The sequence below is a fragment of the Miscanthus floridulus genome, chromosome 11, assembly GCF_019320115.1.
Source record: "Miscanthus floridulus cultivar M001 chromosome 11, ASM1932011v1, whole genome shotgun sequence".
NCBI lineage: Eukaryota > Viridiplantae > Streptophyta > Magnoliopsida > Poales > Poaceae > Miscanthus > Miscanthus floridulus.
In genome coordinates this window covers 98,917,103-98,938,383 of record NC_089590.1, presented here as the reverse complement: position 1 = coordinate 98,938,383, position 21,281 = coordinate 98,917,103, and the positions used below count along the sequence as shown (strand labels likewise).

General features: G+C 40.3%; 1 protein-coding gene, 1 non-coding gene and 2 pseudogenes across 2 annotated transcripts in view; 1 reads left to right on the top strand and 3 right to left on the bottom strand.

Moving 5' to 3' along the window:
- LOC136492533 (uncharacterized) overlaps nt 1–9,995 on the bottom strand; it is a 53,978-nt gene extending 43,983 nt beyond the window's left edge. Inside the window, exons 1-2 of the mRNA XM_066488514.1 lie at nt 9,833–9,995; nt 9,621–9,709 (exon numbers count right to left, since the gene is read on the bottom strand). Of these exons, the coding sequence (XP_066344611.1) occupies nt 9,621–9,709; nt 9,833–9,995 (252 nt within the window). The remainder of the gene's footprint in view (nt 1–9,620; nt 9,710–9,832) is intronic.
- A 4,637-nt stretch (nt 9,996–14,632) lies between these two features.
- TRNAV-CAC (transfer RNA valine (anticodon CAC)) lies at nt 14,633–14,706 on the bottom strand. The gene has a single exon. It is a non-coding gene; the product is annotated as a tRNA-Val (tRNA).
- Nucleotides 14,707–15,274: 568 nt separating this feature from the next.
- Nucleotides 15,275–17,353, bottom strand: LOC136492802 (uncharacterized; annotated as a pseudogene).
- A 133-nt stretch (nt 17,354–17,486) lies between these two features.
- LOC136492803 (3-isopropylmalate dehydrogenase 2, chloroplastic-like) lies at nt 17,487–21,152 on the top strand (annotated as a pseudogene).
- The last annotated feature ends 129 nt before the right edge of the window (nt 21,153–21,281 follow it).

The window sequence follows — 21,281 nt, the reverse complement described above, 5'->3', positions numbered from 1 at the left end:
GTTCCTCTTTGTCTCGGTCGGTCAGGAACTATGCACGCAGGATATTGGATATGCATATATGCCTCTCGTGCACATGGAGCTAGGTACGTAAAAGCTAGCAAGTCTCTCGTGAGTCTCAACTCAACTCGAGGAATATAATGTTCACTCCATGTCTGCATCCATCATTGTGCTTAGCTTGCAATATATTTGCGCGCTAGCGACTACCAACAAGGAAGAGGCGGCCGAGGGAATCAATCACTGCATGTGCTTTACTTTCATGTTGTTTGACCGCTACGTACGTAAGAGTACTAATTGGGTACCTAAACCTACCTAACATTAATTAAGGGCACCGTATATATGATATTTTTTAGGCAGCACCGTATATTTGATTTAATTATTAAGGTGTCTCCAAGCTTAATTAAATCTAACAAAATAAACTAGTTTATAACAATCGGCATGAGTGCGACGCAACAAAATATATATTTGGGTGCAACATATGAACATGTTTATTATTAGTTCTACGATAAATCTAGTACGAGTACCTGCATGAGGTAAAAAATAAAAAAAAAATGGATAAACAGGTTGCATCAGAAAGAACCTACCCGCCTACATTTACTGTAGCTTCGATGAGACAGGGGTAAACTTTGGTAATGTTTGTACACATGGAGTATTAAATATAGATTTAAAAATGACTAATTACACAGTTTGCGACTAATCTGTGAAACAAATCTTTTAAGCCTAATCATTCCATGATTTGATAATGTTGTGCTACAGTATCCATATACTAATGATAAATTAATTAGGCTTAATAAATTCGTCTAGCAGAGTATAGATAAATTCTGTAATTTTTTTTATTAATATCTAAACTCATATAACATCCGATTTGATGTTCCAAAACTTTATACTTGAATTTAAATCAGGGTCTGGTTTAGATTGTAAATTTTTACAATCTGAACAGTGTAGCACGTTTCGTTTGTATTTGACAAACTTTATCCGATTATGGACTAACCAGGCTCAAAAGATTCGTATCGTGATTTACAACCAAACTGTGCAATTAGTTATTTTTTTACCTACATTTAATACTTCATGCATGCGTCCAAAAATTGATGTGATGAAGAGAGAGTGAAAAAACTTGAATTTTGAAGTAATCTAAATAAGGCCGGGTCTAGTCGTACAAAACAAACAACCTGCTGAGCATCCCATCCAATCAGTCGCGGTCGCAAGTCAGACTCAGGCTCCTGCCTCCATGCATGCCCATTCCATTCAACCTTTCTTTTTTATTATTATTTTTTCTGTTGGGCTGCAATCTCCACGCGCAAGTTGCTGCATTTTGTCAATTTGTCATTGCGCTGCCGCTGCAAACCATGAGAGCAATTTGTTGTGTGTTTTTTTCTTCCGAAAAACAAAAACGAAAATGAAAACCGCAAATGTAGAAATATAGCGGATTCTACCGTTTTTCAACTGGAAATTTGTAACGATATTTACCGTTTTTTATCCACTCGATACACAGTTGCCGTGGAAACAAATGAAGCAGCTGCAGTTTAGACATCTTCTGACCGTTTTCATCCCCTGAGGCCTGAGCACAGTAGCTTTGCTTGCTTTTTCCTTGCAATTGTAATGGCAAATTGCACCTGCATTTGCATCGAGCCGGTCGTCAAAAAGTTTGTGAAGCGGCTCACCTACGTAAATGCTGTAGGCACGTTTGGACTCGAACTACGTGACAGCACGTACGTGTCGCGGCAACTGGTCGGGAGGTCCAAGGCGTTTAACCAAAAAATAAAAACAATTTGCTGCCAGGATCGAGATGGAAACAATGATCATCTGGCCCATGCCCTCTCGTTGAAGGTCTAACAAAAATTGAGAGAGCGCAACAAATTGTCAAGGCTGGTAGAATCTGGCCCAGTAACCCTGGAATATAGCACAAAAGCCCAGTCCAGTCATGTGGCCCAAGGCTAGAGATGACATGGATACAGTTCAAAACCAAGGATCACACCACGCGGACGCAACGCAAGTAGCCATACAAACCAAGGTTTAGCAATGTTTGGTGCATTTGCATTCCCTACACCATCATCTCAGTGACATATATGCATTATGACAACTTAAGGAAGCGAACAAACAATTCAGCCTCATCTTTAGTCAAGTCATTTCATTTTCAAACTTCTGTTTGCAAGCTGGAACAGGACCACTAGGAGCTACTATACTAGGAAGGTCACTAACAGGGCAAATATGTTATCAGAACCACTCTGATGCCCGTTCAAGTAATTCCAGGCTTAGCATACACACCTCATGCACAATTACAAGACTTCTTCGATCAAAGCATCGTAGACACCTTCAAGAGTCGCATCTTGTACTAGTACAACATTTTCCCTCGATTTAGAACCAGAGCCTATAGACACTTCTCCTTTCTTCACCCCAAGTACCTGCATATTTCATGGAGATTTACAGAAATTATTACGATAGGACGGATAAAGAAAATGTCAGATGAGTGTCTTACTGAGTCGACAACATACATATCGATTATCCTAGACTCCTATAGTTGATAACAATATTAATATTAGATGAAATAAAGATCAACAGGACAAAAGAGTGTAATCCAATTCCAATCTAGCTCAGTTTTCCTTTCTGCGTTTTTGTTAATGACCTTAAGATAACCTCTCGAATTGAACTCTAACAGTGAAACTAATAAGATCAGAGTTACCTGATCAGGATTATTCACATGATTATCTGGTAGAAGCTAAAGCAACATAATTGTAGCTGCCACTCTTGCAGAATTTTATGTTAGCATGGGGGTTAGATCTGAACTGTTTAAGTTGCTATTCCCAGCGCTATAGACTAGTTAGAGTTCAGATCTAACCCCGTGCTAGAAAAAGAAAAGAAAAGAAGATAAGGTAGTCAAATGCTTTATTGTGCTACTGGTACACCAACCAAACCTTTTGCTTTACAAAAGAAGCACCTAATCTATGTTGTTAACATGCATCTAACTTATTTCTCTTTACACAACTCGAATCTCAGATTTTTGGAAACAAATATGATAGCAGCTTCTCTGCAGAGTAATAGAGTTGGAGACCCCCAAAAATAGACTCAAGACCAGCAACTATTCAAACACTTCGCTAGATAAATTTGCCTTCTCAACATGCTTAATAAGCTCAAAGAGCAATTCAACATTCCGTTGGTGGCAGTGGAACAAACTGGAGTTTTCTGTGCTCTAAAATCAAGCACTGTTCAAGTCATATACATCCATGCTATAACTAATGCAAAATCAAGTACCTAAGTTACATTGGTGCTCTAGACAGACTGGTTCCTGCCAATGAATAGCATCAGGAAATCAGTCAGCGCACATTTTTGTGCCCCAGCTTTCCGTTTGAAATTTTCAAATCAGGCTTCTTAAGCTTTATGTTAGCCCTGGGGGTTAGATGTGAACTGTTTCAGTTGCGCTATTCCCAGCACTTTAGGCAAGTTGGTTAAAACATGGGTAATTTTTATTAGGTTCTGTCCAAAGTTTATGAAACCGGGTTAGCCAGTATTCAAGACGTACTGTAGCCTAGACACTACGCAAATCCAAGTCAATTCGTATTGATCAAATGTTTTTGTAACTGCGATGAATGAACGACTCACCGAGCTGATAAATAAGTCGACAAGCGCGGCGTTGGCCTCGCCATCCCTCGCCGGCGCGTCGATCTGCACGCCCACCGCCTCGTCCCCGATCTCTGCAGAACCGGGCGGATGAGCTACTGGCCTGCTGCTGCTGCTACTGTACTAGGGAATTGCACCACCTCTCCAAGCAATTTGTAATCGGGTGCTGATGGCTGGTAGATCCTGTCGGCCGTCCAAGTGCCGACAGGATACCCTATCGGCCTTCCACAAGCCGACAGGAGGATATACTACTACTCTGATAAGTTTAGAGCAAGGGCCACAACCACAGGCTCTCCCAGGGGCAAGGGCCACAACCACAGGCTCTCCCAGGGGCGGAGCTACAGGGTATGCCCTGTGTTTCCGGCGTGAAGTGGAGTACATATACGTATTTATCAAAAAAAAATCCCTCATTTACGAGACCAAGGAATCAGCGAGGCACGAGCAGGCAGGCCGACTCGCGAGTGCAAGCAAGCGTCCGTCAGGCCCACGCGGACACGGCCCATGCGGCCAGCTACGCCAAATCAGACGGTGGACCGTGGACGGATCGAGGCAGCGGCGCAGCGAACGGTTGGACTTCGATCGCCTCGAGTCTTCGCGAGTTCGGCGTGCGGCGCCGTGCCAGCGTGCCCTACGCCAATCGCCGAGACTGACGCCGACGCCAATACTCCGTCCGTCAGTCGCCAGCCACCAGCCGCCAGCCGCCCGTCCTTGTGTCTTCTCGTCCGATTGAAAGCAAAGGCACAGGCACACAGACTGACAGACGAGAAGCATCGGCATCAGAATTGTCCAGCCGTTCAGGTGACATTTTTTGTTCTTTGTTTTTTAAAAAAAAATCATGTGTACTTTAATTGCTAATTGCTTAGCGCTAAAATTATAGGATCATCTATCACACAGCAAGGTGGAGGATTTTTCCCAACATCGGAGTTGACCTAGATTGATTTTTTGTTCAGTACTCGTATTATGTGAGTGATCCATAATCACATATGTCAGTCCAATCATGCAAGCACAATTTATTTAATTATTTGGCATTGTGTTCTTTGTAATATTTTTGCAATCAACAGTTATGAAGAGAAACGGGGACATTGCATCTCTTTTTAAGAAGCATGAAGCAAAGAGGAAGGCAGCGGCAGCTGGTGCTACTTCTAATCGCTCTCCTGATCCGGTTGTACCTATGGTGGAAGAACAGACTGATGAGAGAGTAGTTGAGGAAATTGAAAATCGTATGCTACGGCCACCACCGCCACTACCACCACCGCCACCAGCACAGCCATCTTCACTGCCACCAGTTTATGACATCAATCGCCTTCCACATGATCCAGGTGAAAGACGTCCCATTCTTAGTTATCCTGTTAATGATCAAGATGCAATTCGAAGAGCATATATTACTAAAGGTCCATTCAAACCTTTTGCACGTGATTTTCCGAAAACAAAGATTTCAGGACAAAATCACCAATTCAGTTTTTGTTGGATGTACAATCATGAATGGATTGAGTATAGTATTAAGAAGGATGCTGTATTTTGCTTTATATGCTACTTGTTTAAGAAGGGCACGGGGTCAGAGGCATTTACTGTTGATGGCTGGAATAATTGGAATATAGGAGAGAATGCACTTCTAAAACATTTGGGTTCCAAGGCACATATTGCAGCTCAAGAGAGATACATTGCCTTTATAAATCCCAAGGTAGGAATTGATTATAATATTCAGAAGTGGAGTGATGAGGATCTTCGACTTTATAAGAAAAGGTTGACTTATTCACTTAGGTGTATCAAGTTTCTTTTGCATCAAGGGTTGGCATTTCGTGGACATGATGAAAGTGAAAAATCTAGCAACAGAGGGAACTTCATTGAACTTTTGAAATTTCTTGCCGGAAATAGTGAAGAAGTAAACAAGTATGTTTTGGACAATGCTCCAGGTAACTGTACATTAACTAGCCCAGACATACAAAAGCAAATTATTCACTGTTGTGCCCTAGAAACTAGAAAGAAAATAATTGAAGAACTTGGTGATGAGCCCTTTGCAATTTTAGCAGATGAGTCTAGTGATATATCACATAAAAAACAACTAGCTCTTTGCTTGCGTTATGTTGATAAACTGGGAAGGCCATGTGAGCATTTTATTGGAGTTGTTCATGTAGATGATACTACTTCTTTATCACTAAAGAATGCAATTGAAGCTTTACTTGTTAGTCATGGCTTGAGTTTGACTCAAATCCGTGGTCAAGGATATGATGGGGCTAGCAACATGAAAGGAGATATTAAAGGGTTGAAAACACTGATCATGCAAGAATCACCTTCTGCTTATTATATTCATTGTTTTGCTCATCAACTCCAATTGGTTCTTGTTGCTGTTGCTAAGGGAAATACTGATTGCAGTTCATTTTTTGATCAAGTATCTATCTTGTTGAATATTGTTGGAGTTTCTTGTAAGCGTCATGACATGCTTAGAAATGCTCGGCTTGAGAATGTGAAGAAAGCACTTGACTATGGTGAAATTGTATCTGGAACTGGATTACATCAAGAGATGGGTTTACCTAGGCCTGGAGATACTCGATGGGGATCTCATTACAAAACTATATGCAGCATCATTACTATGTATGAATCAATCCATGATGTACTGGTTAATCTTGGGGATGATCCGACATATAAGGATGATTGGACCAAAATACATTTTGTGACTGGAGCATTTGAGACCTTTGAGTTTATTTTCTTTGCACACTTAATGTATATTATTCTTGGATACACAAATGAGTTATCTGAGTGTTTGCAAAGAAGTGAGCAAGATATTCTTAATGCAATATCACTTGTTAACGTGGCAAAGAAAAAAAATGCAAGAATTGAGGTCTGATGGTTGGGATAATTTTCTTGAGAGGGTCACTTCATTTTGTGATAAACATGGTGTTGATGTTCCTGTTATGGATGGTGATTATGTTCCTTACGGCAAATCAACAAGGAAAGCTCGTGCTCGAAAGCAAACCAATGATGATCACTTCAGAAGAGAAGTATATATTGGTGTCATTGATCAAATAAGTCAAGAACTTAATAATCGGTTTGATGAGATTAATATGGAGTTGTTGTCTTGTATGGCAACCTTCAATCCTTCTAATTCATTTGAGTATTTTGATGCAAAGAAGCTACGCAGACTAGCTGAGTTCTACCCAAAGGATTTCTCAAATAATAATTTGCTCAGACTTGAATTGCAGCTAGATAATTATATTGATGACATGAGACAGGATGATAGATTCAAAGGTCTAGAAAATATTGTTGATCTCTCAGTTAAGCTTGTTCAAACAAGGAGGCATAAAGTGTATGATATGGTTTATGAGCTTCTCAAATTGGTATTGCTTCTACCCGTGGCAACGGCAAGTGTTGAAAGGGTATTTTATGCAATGGTTTTAGTGAAAACAAAGTTACGAAATAAGATGGGAGATAGTCTTTTGGATGATTGTCTAGTCACTTTCATTGAGCGAGACATTTTCTTTGAAGTTGATGAAGATGATATAATTGAGACATTTATGTCCCTTCGAAAGCGTCGAATAAAAACATCAGCAAAATAACATAGTAAGTCTTTGGTACTCTATTATGCATATATTTCAATTATCGGTATGGCTTTTGAAACTATTTATATTGTATTTAGTGGATATGGTGTCTACTTAATTCATGAATTTAAGCCTTATTACCGAATTGCTAAATGAATTTACCGAATTGTGTATGAATTTTTTGGGGAAGCATACCCTCACCTAAAATCCTAGATTCGCCACTGGGCTCTCCTAAGCTAGAGTAGACAGGTAGGTTGCTGCCGGAATACTTCAGCAACATGCACATCCAGCGTGGCTGTGGTTGCCCTTCTAAATTTTAGTCGTTGTCCTATTGAATGCTTGATATATGTATGTAGTATTAAATATAGACTAATTACAAAACTAATTACATAGTTTGCGACTAATTTGTGAGACGAATTTTTTAAGCCTAATTAGTCTATGATTTGACAATGTGATGCTACAGTAAAAACATGTGTTAATGACGGATTAATTAGGCTTAAAAATTGGACTCGTGGAGTACTGACGGATTATATAATTTGTTTTTTTATTAGTATCTGAACACCCCATGTAACATCCTCCTGACACACCTCTTAAATTTTAGTCTCTGGATCAAACACCAGCTAAATGAATGACAAACACGCAGGCTTTAACTTAAAACTTGCATTATCCCTCAAATAGAGTATGGCCATGTTTGCATCAGCTTAATTCTTTTATAAACTACAGTAGCTGGAGCTATAATAGCTTGAATTGTTTAAAATAGACTATACGGTGAGGTGAGACGTGCGTTTATCTTGGGACGAAGGAGGATGTACAGTGTACTTATGTCTTAAACGGTTTTGAAATATATAAATATGAATTAATAGGGTTACTTCACTCGGTGTCATGCGTTGGTGTCGACCGGGAGACAAGATAATGGCCCTGTTCGCTTCGCCGAAAAAACAAGCGGAAAAACATATTTGAGATAAATTGTAGGACTACAGTAATCTAATGGTTTATTGTCATAATCAAATCCATGATTAGTAACTGTACTACGCCTAAGGGACTCTTTAAAAAACATAACTGCTGCTACTGTGGACCTATCGGCTATCCAGATGCCGACAGCTGTCCCTATCGGCTGCTGCGTTACCGACATGATCAATCCGTCCCACTGGCTCGTAGGTCCCGTCGGCCCTCCAGCTGCCGACAGGAGGCCTACAAACTACAAAGCCTGCAAGCCCCATGCGTCTCTGGCCGGAGTCGAGTTTACTCGGGGCATGTTTAGTTGCCAGAATTCAAACTTTGGCACTATGCAAAAAGAAGATTTTTCATCATATCAAAATTGCGGTACATGTATGGAGTACTAAATGTAGACGAAATCAAAAACTAATTGCACAGTTTGGTTGTACTTTGCGAGATGAATCTTTTGAGCCTAATTAGTCACTGTTTGGACAATAATTCACAAACACAAACGGAACGCTACAGTGTAGCTACAGTGCATCATCCCTGTACAAATGCAGAATCGGCAGTGAACTAAACAAGGCGTCGGTCAATCATATTAGGGCCATGTTTAGTTACATCAAACTCCTGAAAAATGCACTATATAAAAAGAAGATTCCCCGTCACATCAAACTTGCGGTACATGCATGGATTACTAAATGTAGACGAAATCAAAAATTAATTGCACAATTTGGTTATACTTTACGAGTCGAATCTTTTAAGCCTAATTAGTCAATGTTTGGATAATAATTTATAAATATAAACGAAACGCTACAGTACGTATTAATTATTTGGCCACTCCCAAATCCGGGACCAAACGTGCTCTAGCTGGCGTGCATGCATGCCTCCCTCGTCAGTCAGTCAGCGTTTTTTTTTCAGAGAAGTCAGTCAGCGTTGAACCTGACGGACCCGGACACGGGGTCCAGGAGCAGCCATCCACCGGCGTACGTAGTACGTACGGAGTATACTTCTTCCTGTCATCAGCAGGACGTAGAGTTATAAAAAAAAAATACTTCCTCCGTTTCTCTAAAACAAATCGATTTGGACATCGACACGGTCTTTAAGAGACTTTGACCGTAACTTTTTGCTATAAAATATTTATAAAATATAGCCAATATATACTTTTATGAAACTACATTTCGAGATGAATCTACTTCTATCACTTTTATATTTTCAAACTCAACCCAAAAGAAATTATTTATAGTCAAAGTTTAAAATGTTTGACTCAAGACAACCTCAAAACGACTTGTTTCGTACAACCGGAGGGAGCAGTAACGACGGGACAGTTGGCTTCCCAGCGCTATAGACTATAGATTAATATTAGATGAAATAAAGATCAACAGGTCAAAAGGGTGTAATTTTTATTAGCTTCCGTCCAAAGTTTATCAAACCAGGTTAGCCAGTATTCAAGATGTACTGTAGCCTAGACACTACGCAAATCCAAGTCAATTCGTACTGATCAAATGTTTTTTTAACTGCGATGAATGAACGACTCACCGAGCTGATAAAGTCGACAAGCGCGGCGTTGGCCTCGCCATCCCTCGCCGGCGCATCGATCTGCACGCCCACCGCCTCGTCCCCGATCTCTGCAGAACCCCCCCACACACGCGCGTCCCCGTTTGAGCAAGGAGGAAGAGGAACAACAGACCACCGTGACAGCCGAGATGGATGCGCTAGAACTAGAAGGGGGGCAGTGAGACAGACCGGACCTGTGATGGTGGCGACCTTGGAGCCGGGCTTGGCGTGGATGGATATGGCCACGGTCGACGGCGGCATCAGGCGGAGGCAGCCCGGGAACCCTCCAGCTCCGGCAGTCGCGGCTGCGGCCGGCGTCGCCGCCCCTTTGACCTTGCCTCGCTTCCCCGGAGCCATCTCGTTTCCGCGCGATTGAAGTGGGCCCTGGCTCGATTCGTTTTCCGAGCTCCGACAGAAGTGGGCCCACCTGCAGCCGCAGGAATAATAAACATGGGCTCGCTGAGGTAAGTTGAAACTAGTTTCATGTTTTTCTATGTCTACTATATCTATATCTATATTTATTTCTTCTCTTAATAATAAAGAGATAAAATTTTCGGTCATTTTTTTTGTCCATCTATTTTTTGGTCCGTCTTCGCCTAACTATTGGGCAATAGAGAGTTTCTTTTGTCTAGACTTATATATATAACACGTGCTTATACAAGTTAAAATAGCTCGCGTCTAAGACCAATATGGAGTAGAAATTCTAATCTAAATAGATTCCTCAGATCCTGAGTGCTCTAAATAGTTAAGTCTTAAATAGTTGGAAAGGTCTTCTTGAGCTAATATGGATAGGTACGAATCCTAATCCTAATCAAAATAAGTTCTGAGTAACCTGGGTAAGAATCTGAGATATAGATATAGATCTACCAATATTTATTCTCGATCTCTACATAATATTAAGTAGGTCAAAAGAACATATATTCTTATTATCTATTCGTTCAATTCTAACGTCCGTGATTAAAGAGAACACTGGAAGGCCAAAACCTCCTTGCTCGTGTTTTCTTACGTCTTCCATATGTGTTCTGATTTGCATTTTTTTAAAATAAATATTTGAGTTGAATAATTGCAAATTTAAAAGGTGTTATACAAAACTAATAGTAACGACGGGACAGTCGGCTTTCCAGCGCCCGATAAGAAGTAATGACACCACGCCTAGCCCGCTTATCTAATTGCCTCGTCGCGTCATCATATCGTAGGTGGTAGTAGCAGGCATGCTCTAGAAGTTTCTGATCTGGGGGCCTGATTAATTATGTAGGCGATGTAACTTTTGATCCTTGTTTTTCCCCTCTTCAAGTACTCATACTAGTAGAAAACACGAAGTGATTGATTCCTATTTTTGGGACGATGCAGGGGTCAGGGGATCTGAAAGCATGCATGCGTATTCGTATTCATGATAAATATTTATATAAATATAATATTATTTAATATTTATGCAACAGAGTCTCAGAACCATATTTATATTTATGAATAAACATTGTATGCAACAGCAGTTCTCTCATAACAAATCAGCATCTGCTGTTTTTTTTCTGCCAACCGAACAAAGCCTTATTATTTGATGAGGTTGGTTAGATGACCGCATGTCCCATCACTCACCCCAGTTCAGCCTGGGTCTGACAGGCTCGAAATTGTCGTAAACTTAAATCATTCTATCCTTTGTTAAGTGTCGTTGTAGGATGTATACCGGTCAAGCTTTTTTTAATTTTGATTAGATTTATAGAAAATATTAGTAACATTTTTATTTTTAAATAAATTTATTATAAAAATAGATTTAAAAATCTATCCAATAATACTAATTATGTATTATAAATATTAATATTTTTTATTTTATATTTAGTAAAAATTGAGTACGTTTGATTAATAAGTAATGAGAACGATGAATAAAAAAGTCCAGAGGGAGCAGTAACATATTTAAGATAAAAATATGGTTCAACGGTGCATCATAGCCATCTTTTCATGACATGTTACGGTCGACGGAGGTACATCCGCATGCATGTGGCGGCCTGGGTCAGGTTTTAGGGACTGTCGGCTAGTCGAGAGCCGATAGTACGGTACAGTCGTGTCCACCCAAGTGGAAGGACCTATCGGCTTCTGGAACGCCGATAGAGGCCAGTAAATGTTGTAGGCACGCTTGTGAAGCGGCTCACCTACGTAAATGTTGTAGGCACGTTTGGATCAGCTTGCACTCGAACTCCGTGACAGCACGTACGTGTCGCGGCAACTGGTCGGGACGTCCAAGGCGTTTAACCAAAAAATAAAAACAATTTGCTGCCAGGATCGAATTTGATATCCCCTAGGGGCGGCTGGCATAAACCGACTTCTCTGCTCCAGTACACGGAATGCGTTCCGATCCAACACGGATATGGCGCACCACTGGTTGCTGGAGTTCAATGAAACAGAGAAGGTTTCAGGGGCCTTGCTTGTACGGAGTACATCAGAAAAAGAGGATGATAGGTGAAGGCTTTTGCTGCTCTATGTAGTGCTTTGTCTGTCGTATCATGGGCATGGCCGGGGCAGGATCTATCATGCACGACAATGCAAAAAAACTTACTTACAAATGTCAATGGAACGAAGTATGGAATTCAAGAACTATATTTTATAATTTTAGGTCTTGTTTGGATGCATGTGTATCCACTCTAATCCACATATGTTGAAGTGGAATGGAATGAAATGGAATTTAATTCAATTCGACCCCAATCCACTTCAACACATGTGTATTGAGATGAATACATGCGTATCTAAAGAAGGCCTTAAGGAAGATGCTATTCCTTTTCTTACTGAAAAAAAACAAATGAGTAGACTGCCAATGCAGTTCACTGAAATCTACAATTAGTCCTTATATATAATTCCTACTAGGAGTGCGTGGAAGGAGAATAGGATAATGAAATGACAATTTTTTCTTTTATTGGAATTTTTAATTTTGACGTCCTTTAAGACCGGCTCATTTCACACATCTCATATCCCTATATTCCTCAGGAGATCTCCTAAATCCACTACCATCTCTCCTGAAGAAAGGAGAAACCTCTCCCTCTCCTAAATCGAGATGAGGTTTTAGCGATTTGTTGGAGTGATACCTTTTGTGCCTTAGAGTAGTATAAAAAAATCTATCAAGGTTGTATTCTAATTCGATACAGACTTAATAGGATATTGTCATATTATTGTCAGTTATTAACATGTATCATGGATGTCATGATCATCATAAAAAAATATAACTTCTAAATTTTATAGTAATAGTAAAACATACACAAATACATAGCATTTTGTCCTTGTTTCCATCAGCGTTTGATAGTTTTTTTCCGTCGCAATGCAGGGACATATTTGCTAGTCAAAACTAAAAACAAGATTTTCAAAATACTTTATAATTCTAATCGGATTTTAAGACTTTTTCATGATATTTAGATATTTTTAAAGGTGAAGCTTATATTATGTTTTAAGAAAATGTACTCGTACGTTGCAACAGAATAAAATACATATTAGAATCAAACTCCATATCATCACTAGACGTGAGTTGGTCTAACAAGTTCGAGTCACATGTGAGTACAAATTCTATACGCAATATTAAAGAGCCAAAATTTTCGTCATGTTCGTTTGGCTTATAAGCCATACTTTTTCAGCCAACGAACAATATTTTTCTCTCACAACAAATCAGTCAACAGTACTTTCAGCCATGGTTTATCAGCCAAGCGAACAGGACATTTATCTTTTTTGTCTTTCTATCTACAACCGTTCCATATTTTTATATATATTATTATATATGCATGACTTCTTCAGGTAACTTGAATTGTTAGAAATCTAATCTAAATAGATACCTCCAATCCTAGATAGCTAGGAATCCTAATCCTAATCCAAATAGAGCCCTCCGATCCAATATAATCTAAATAGGGATTCTAATCAAAATAAAAAAATAAGTAAATTATAGTGTCGTTGCAACCCACATGCATTTTTGTTCGTAATAATACAAAGTTTATCATAGGTAAAATTTTATTCTAGATCCGCCATTGAGTTTACCTATTATGCTCAATTTGAAAATGTGAAGATTTAACTTACGTCAACCTCATTAAGGGGGTGTTTGGTTCTCCTACTAAATTTAGTCCTTATCACATCGGATGTTTGACACTAATTTAGAATATTAAACGTAAACTAATTACAAAACTAATTGCACGGATTGAGACTAATTTACGAGACGAATCTATTAAGCCTAATTAGGCTCATGTTTAGTCTTTCTAATTAATATCAAAATATCCGATGTGACATCTACTAAACTTTAGTCCCTGGATCCAAACACCATTGCGTGACATAATAAATTCTTTATCTGAGCTACTGTTTCTGCATTGAGCTTGAGCATGTGAAATGCTTACACAGTATAATTAACATAATAAATAATAAATATAATCAAGAAGTACCTGGAATATTTTTATTCTGTTTTAATTTGACTAATTAAACTACTTTTTTGCCACGTGAGTGGCCGCTCGCTCGTACAAAAGAAATAGGATTCTTTTTTTTTTTTGGGAAAAAGTGTAATCAGATCAATCATGAAACTTTTACAGTAAGCTAATGTATGTAATCCTATTATAGTTTAGTGCGCATATAGAATGAACTTAGCTAATTTAGTCACCAGTCTATTTTGGATGTTGAAGGCAACGTGGGAGGAAGGTAGTTCACGAACAATGTGTTGTTCTCCCAGACTCTGGAGGTAATAATTGCAGTACGTGACTATTAGACTAGTGTTTGTGACAAATAAATCTCTGGATGGGACAGAAAATGACAATGTTTTTTACTAAAAAAAACAATGACAATGTTGTGATAAAATGTGTTCTAGAGCTGTTCCTGCAGGGACTAAAAAAAGGCAAAAGATAAAATGTCTGAGCTTAAAAAAGCAAAAAAAAAGGAAAAAAGGGCAATGTTGTGATAAAATGTGTTCTAGAGCTGTTCCTACATGGATTAAAAAAAGGCAAAAGAGAAAATGTCTGAACTTAAAAAAGCAAAAAAAAAAAGAGTGTCTGAGCCCAGGTTCGAACTGGGGACCTTTAGTGTGTGAGACTAACGTGATAACCAACTACACCACCCAGACAATGTGGTGAGATGATGTTTCCTTGTTTCTTTGTTCGATGCGCGTGGTCTGCACAAGTGCTGGCTATCTAATCATCCTCCGGCCGAACTCCAGCTCCAGCTTTGCATGCGTAAACCTCCACAAGACTGTATCAGACAGTCAGAGATCTTAGTACCATTGTCCATGTCCTACGTCAACAATTCAAGCCTATTTTTTAGAGTTTTATTTAGGGCTGAGCCCCAGTCTTTTAATAATTGGATTAAAAGACGGTTACATCCCTGCAGGTGGCATACCACCTGTTTGTTGACAATGAAGGTCCAAAAGCCACCAGAACCCACTACGCATAACCAAAATGCAGAGAAGCAATGATAAAAAAAAAAACGCAGAAAAGCAACAGATAGAACTATCCCAGAGCTACTGTAGAAAAAAGATACCATTCAATGTTGACCCAATTGGATTATGAGCAAATTAAGGTTCCACAAAATTAACGTATTTCTCAAGCAGTCATGCTAGGTGCACAAGAACCATCCAAATAGCATCAGACCATTACATTGTAGCAAAATGGAAGATGAAACTCACAAACTTCTAAGAAAATACTGAAAAATGATGTTTGAAAAATCAAATACAAGGAAATAGAACCAAGTAGGAACAGGGTACTATGGACAAATATTGCATTTCAGAGGCCATCTACAGTTGCAAAATACAAACAAAAAACACATGAGTTTCATGTTTGCCATATCAATTTCAAGTAAGCAATAACTATTATTTATGATGCTGGTTGGTCAATGTCATAAACAAGAATACCTAGTCAGCCAGTCCAAATAATACCTGGTATACTACTACCATCGACCTGATGCTGCTCTATCTTTAAGCAACTTGTCTCCTCTCCTCTTTCATCTTGTTCGCAATCTCAATTACCTTCGGGTTAAATAAACGATCCATAACATATTTCTTTTCCTCTGCTTGTATTTCTTTTATGGCACTTGGGTATGGATTTGGAGGTGGCTTCTTTCCTTCACTGTGGGTGATTTCTTTCAGTTCCTTGTATGCTTTTTTCTTTGCTTTCTTCTGCGTCCAATACTCCATCTAGAAAAAGGATGGTTGTTATACGACAGAAATCTAATAAAACCAGTAGGCGTTCAAACTTAAACGACTCAATAGCTTCAAACTCAAGTACAGTGATGCCCAGAATTGATTTTTCTGTTTAAGGGTGTTTGATAAAAATAAACAAAAGGATTATAGAAGAGAATAATTACATCTGCTACAGCCATCGCATCATCTTCACTGACTCCTTGCCCTTTCAACTCCAGAACACGCCAAGCAAAAACTCAAGCTGGTGGTGGATCAAATCCACTTATCCTGAAAAGGATGGGCAAACAATGCATCTCGTGTCCAAAGTGAGAAACTCAAATAAATCAAGCCCAAGAAAAAGAGAGGAAATATTCCAGAGAATAGCACCAAAACAGTAATGCCATCAGTAGTAGGACCAAAAAAGAGTCAATTATCATGTGCTGGCCTACAGATGGAAGCTGAAGATAGTCACCAAGGTACCAAACTAATACTAGAATGTTCAAAAGGACCACACAAATTCAAGAACCCCATTAATCAGTTTGCAACTGTGCATCCATCATATTAAGCAACTGTTTTCACTAATCCAGCAACTATATAACAGTATTCATAAGATGAGTGATACAATCAGGCTTCGATGAGAAGGCCAAGCAAGTCCCATATCACCATGTACAATACAAATGGAACCCATGTAAATCTTGAAACAGAAAAGTGGAATGAAAACAGGAAAAACAGTAAAAGAAAAATCATCCTGCCCTCCGCCAAGACATTGGAAAATTAAAAACTCGAGTATTATTTTAACTATATACAGCGTTGCAGAATGACGTTTCTATAAGGAAATCACATACGAAAAGAGAAGGATCTTACTTGATTGCATCATGGTAGAGCGAATCTGGATGTTTTTTGTTGAACTTCCTAACATACACATCCTCAGGAAACTCGATCTTCTTGATCTTCCCATCTGTGCGAGGAAATGTCACTGGTGGTGCCCTAATGCACAAGCGCTGCTTGTTTCAGTAAACCAGAAATCAGCATGAAGAACAAGAACGGAAATGTCACAGGAGACAAATGATATGGCACTTTTAAACAATTTATTTATTTATTAAGCATACAAATGTAGCACAAGTGAACCAAACGAAGCACGATAACAGAAACCCGCTGATGGCAACAGAAACTACAGCCAAGAATCAAATCTACATGCAAAATTGTTTCAGCACATAATCATGTCATTTACATCGCTACAGATTATAGATCCATTGTCCATGGATGAGCAATCAAATGGGAGAAAACCTATGCGATTTCTCGTAGAGTTATATTATTCACAGAATCCAAACAAGCCTAACAGAGCCATCAACAGCATCCAAATGGTCCATCGTCCTGACCCTAACGGCGGCGTCACGGATGGGTCGACCAATCGAGCAATGCAAGTGCAAGGGCACAGCTAGGGACGGGGAAGGAGCGGAGAGGTTGGCGTAGCGAGAGCACTGACTCTTCCATGGCCTTGAGCCACCTGGGCTCGGGCCTGGCGAGGCCCTTCACCAGCTTCCGCATCTTCGCCAGTAGGACCCCCTCATGTACGACATCTCCCTCCCCTCCGCCCTCGTCGGAGAGATCTGGAAGTCGCAGAGGCCTCGCCGCCGCCGCCAGTGCAGAGTGGAATGGTTGGGAAGACTCACTGCAGAGCGGAGGAAGGGAAGGAGGAGAAGGACCTCGCGTGCGCGCGGTGTTTACGAGCTTTTAGTTGGGCCCTCGATCCATCCGCACGGCCTGCTATACACAGTCGCCGTTGGATCGTACAGCTCGTAGCGGACGACGCAGATTGCGCCACTGTAGAGAGACGACGTCGGCCTGAGCCTGAGCCTGAGCCTGAGCGACGTGAAGCCAAGCAAGCAAGTGGCGGTAATGGCGGCGGCTCTGCAAGCCACGCCGCTCAAAACCCTAGCCATCTCCCGCCGGCGCGTCGGCGGCGAGCTTCCGGTGCTCCGCGGCGGCTGGGAGCTACAACATCACGCTCCTCCCCGGGGACGGCATCGGCCCGGAGGTGATCGCCGTCGCCAAGGACGTGCTCTCCCTCGCCGGTGCCCTCGAAGGTAAGCCCCCTCGTCACCCTCCAATGCTTGCCTTAGCTCCCTGAAACTTCGAGGCGCTAGCACCTACCAGAATCATGACCCCCTTGTTTGCTTCCTTCCGTCCGCCGCAGGCGTCGAGCTCCGATTCCAGGAGAAGCTGGTGGGTGGCTCGGCGCTGGACGCCACCGGCGTGCCGCTCACCGACGAGACGCTCGACGCGGCCAAGGGTTCCGACGCCGTCCTCGGCGCAATTGGAGGGTGAGCGGATTTGTTATTGTCATTTCAGGAGCAGACACAGAGCCCACAGTATTGGCACTGCAGCGAATCTCATCGCTTCAGTTGGAATTGATCTCCCGCCTCTACGCTATGAGTACTTAGATGACATTTCGTGGTTGTAGCTATAAGTGGGATAACAATGAGAAACACCACAAGCCTGAGACCGGGCTGCTGCAGCTCCGTGCCGGACTCACGGTTTTTGCCAATCTGCGACCAGCTGCAGTGTTGCCACAGGTATGAGCACGTCAGCTCTTAGTTTCAGTACAAATTCTGTAAGCACTACTATGCTCTGAGACTCACAGCTAGGTTAGATAGTTACCCTGTCAGTTTGAGTTGAATTCCATCTGATTGACTCTGAATGCGTTCAACGAATGGTAACATGTAGTTACTTCTTAATTGTACAGAGAAAAAATAAGGTCATGCAAGCATGAAACCACGATGGATATTCTGAGGCCATTTGTTTAATCGTTCATGGTTGCAATTATGAAACTGCACTGTGATGCAAGTTTTAATTGAAACAACTGTATTTCTAGCTAATGTTACTTGACTGTCCTTGTTATAGCTACTTTTTTTTTTCTTTGACCTCATGATCTTCGTAGTTGGTAGACGCATCCACTCTGAAGAAAGAGGTAGCTGAAGGTGTTGACATCATGGTTGTCAGAGAGCTAACTGGAGGCAATTCTAACTGAATTATGATAAAACATGGACTGTGGTTTTTGTTTCAAGACCAATATAATATTTGATTGTTCATCCTAATGGAACTCGTGGCAGCAAAGAGTAATTCGTAATTTCACGTGCCAGGCATCTACTTCGGCAAACCCAGGGGTTTTGGAACAAATGACAGGGGGGGGGGGGGGGGGGGGGGGGATATTGGGTTCAACACAGAAGTTTATTCGGCTTCTGAGGTGACTCCACCCCCCATTAGCTATTCTACCATCTCTCCCTTGACCAAAAAAAATATTATTTGAGATGCCATCCGTTCTGCCATCCATGCCTTAATCAGAACCAGTTAGTGATGCAGGATGTGGTTCGTAGGAGAATATCTATACTTGTATCCAGAACTCTTTATTTGATATTATTCAAATTAAGAATGCATTCATTTGCAAAATTTTGGTCCTTGATGATTGTGAAATTCTGTGTTTCATCCCCAGATTGATCGTATCGCACGTGTTGCATTTGAAGTTGCTCGCAAGAGAGGAGGGAAACTATGCTCGGTTGACAAAGCAAATGTGCTGGAGGTGCTTTTTTTATACTTGTCTTAAATGTATATCAAAACTTGTTTTGAAGTGATATTCTGTGTGAAATGTTACTTGACCCTGTCTTTGAATTGAAATTCCATCGTTTGGTTACAAAATATAAAGAATTAGTGTTTCTATTTTTAGACTTTATTTACAGTTATTGATATGCAAATAATTTTTAGCATTATGCTGACACTAGAAAACCCTTGAAAGGTTAAATGTATATGGTTGTGAACCCTTTCTTCTTGCACATAGTTCATACAACCCTTTTGCTGCAATAATATTGTAGGCTTCCATGCTTTGGAGGAAAAGGGTGACTGCACTAGCTTCTGAATTCCCTGACATTGAGCTCTCACACATGTATGTTGATAATGCTGCTATGCAGCTTGTTAGGAATCCTAAGCAGGTTTGCTTCTCTTATTTCCCCTTTTATCTTGACTTAATTCATTGCACCCTGGCTAAGCATGAAGAAGATGTGTTGATCTTAATTTCCTTTATTGCCGCAGTTTGACACAATTCTCACAGACAATATATTTGGTGACATATTATCTGATGAAGCATCAATGATTACGGGAAGCAATGGAATGCTTCCATCTGCCTGTGTTGGTGAATCGGTAATTGAATCCCTCCAATGCTTTGGAGTTCTCTCAATTGTTTATAGATGCCATTATATTCTGCTGAAAATTTAAAAATGCAGCTGAAAGTGCTATTCTGTTTCTATGCAGGGACCTGGTCTTTTTGAACCTATTCATGGCTCTGCCCCTGATATTGCTGGACAGGTTGAGATGACTTCTATTTCGAAAAATTATCTGACACTAGATGGGTTTAAATTATGTTTGTCTGAAATTTGCTTCCCCTCCTGTTATGTGTTGAGTGCAGGACAAGGCCAATCCATTAGCTACAATTCTTAGTGCAGCGATGCTATTGCGATATGGCCTAGGAGAAGAAAATGCTGCGAAGAGAATTGAAGCTGCAGTTACAGAAACACTGAACCATGGGTTCTGAACTGGGGACATCTATTCTCCTGGAACAGTAAGATACATTTCTTGCAGAACCATTTTATCAATGAATTATGGGGGTGTTTGGTTTGAGGAATCACCTCATCCTTAGTTGAGATGATCCATCATGAGTTCATCCCATGAATTTTGGTGGAATGAATCCAACCTTCATGCTTTTGCATTGCTTAGTTATTTTAATGAAGTTTTATTCCTACCTTCTCTATAAAAAATGGAGAACTTGTTAGCTTTATATTGTACATATTTCATGTCAAGTACTTGGTCCTCACCTAGAGAAGGTATGAAGATCCGCATTAAACAAATCATTCAGGTTGTGCAATAGTATTTTGTTTTGGGTTCGTAGTGCTTCAGGCATATTAACTCTTTCGTGTCTCTGTGGAATAAAGTGAGAGCTAGTTTGCAAAGGCATGAATAATTTTGGTTGATCTCATTCTGAGAGGCTTATGTTCTCAATTGGCAGACATTGGTTGGATGCAAGCGAATGGGGGAAGAAGTCTTGAAGACAGTGGAGTCACTAAAGGAAGTGGCTGCTGTAAACTGATGCATGCTGGTACTTAATTTATAACCCTACAGGATGAGATGGTTGAAGGAATTTACATTTTATTAGAAGTTGAGCCTGGTGGAAGGGAGCAGTGCGTCTGGTTTATTGTTACTGTTGAATTGAAACTTTAGTGGCAGAACCGATAGCCACTTTTCATTTCTGTTGTTTGTTGGTCTCCCTGTAATTTAATTTTGTACAAGGAAGGATAAGCATATGTTCGTTCAATAAAATGGGATAGTTTATGCCAGTTGAATAAAAGATGGAGTTTTGTTTCAGACTAAATATCTTTGTGGCTATGCCTGCCTTCGATTTGTATGGGATACCCGTGCATATACTGATCATTAGACATGGCTGACCTCATTAGGCCATGTCATAGATTATCTGAAAA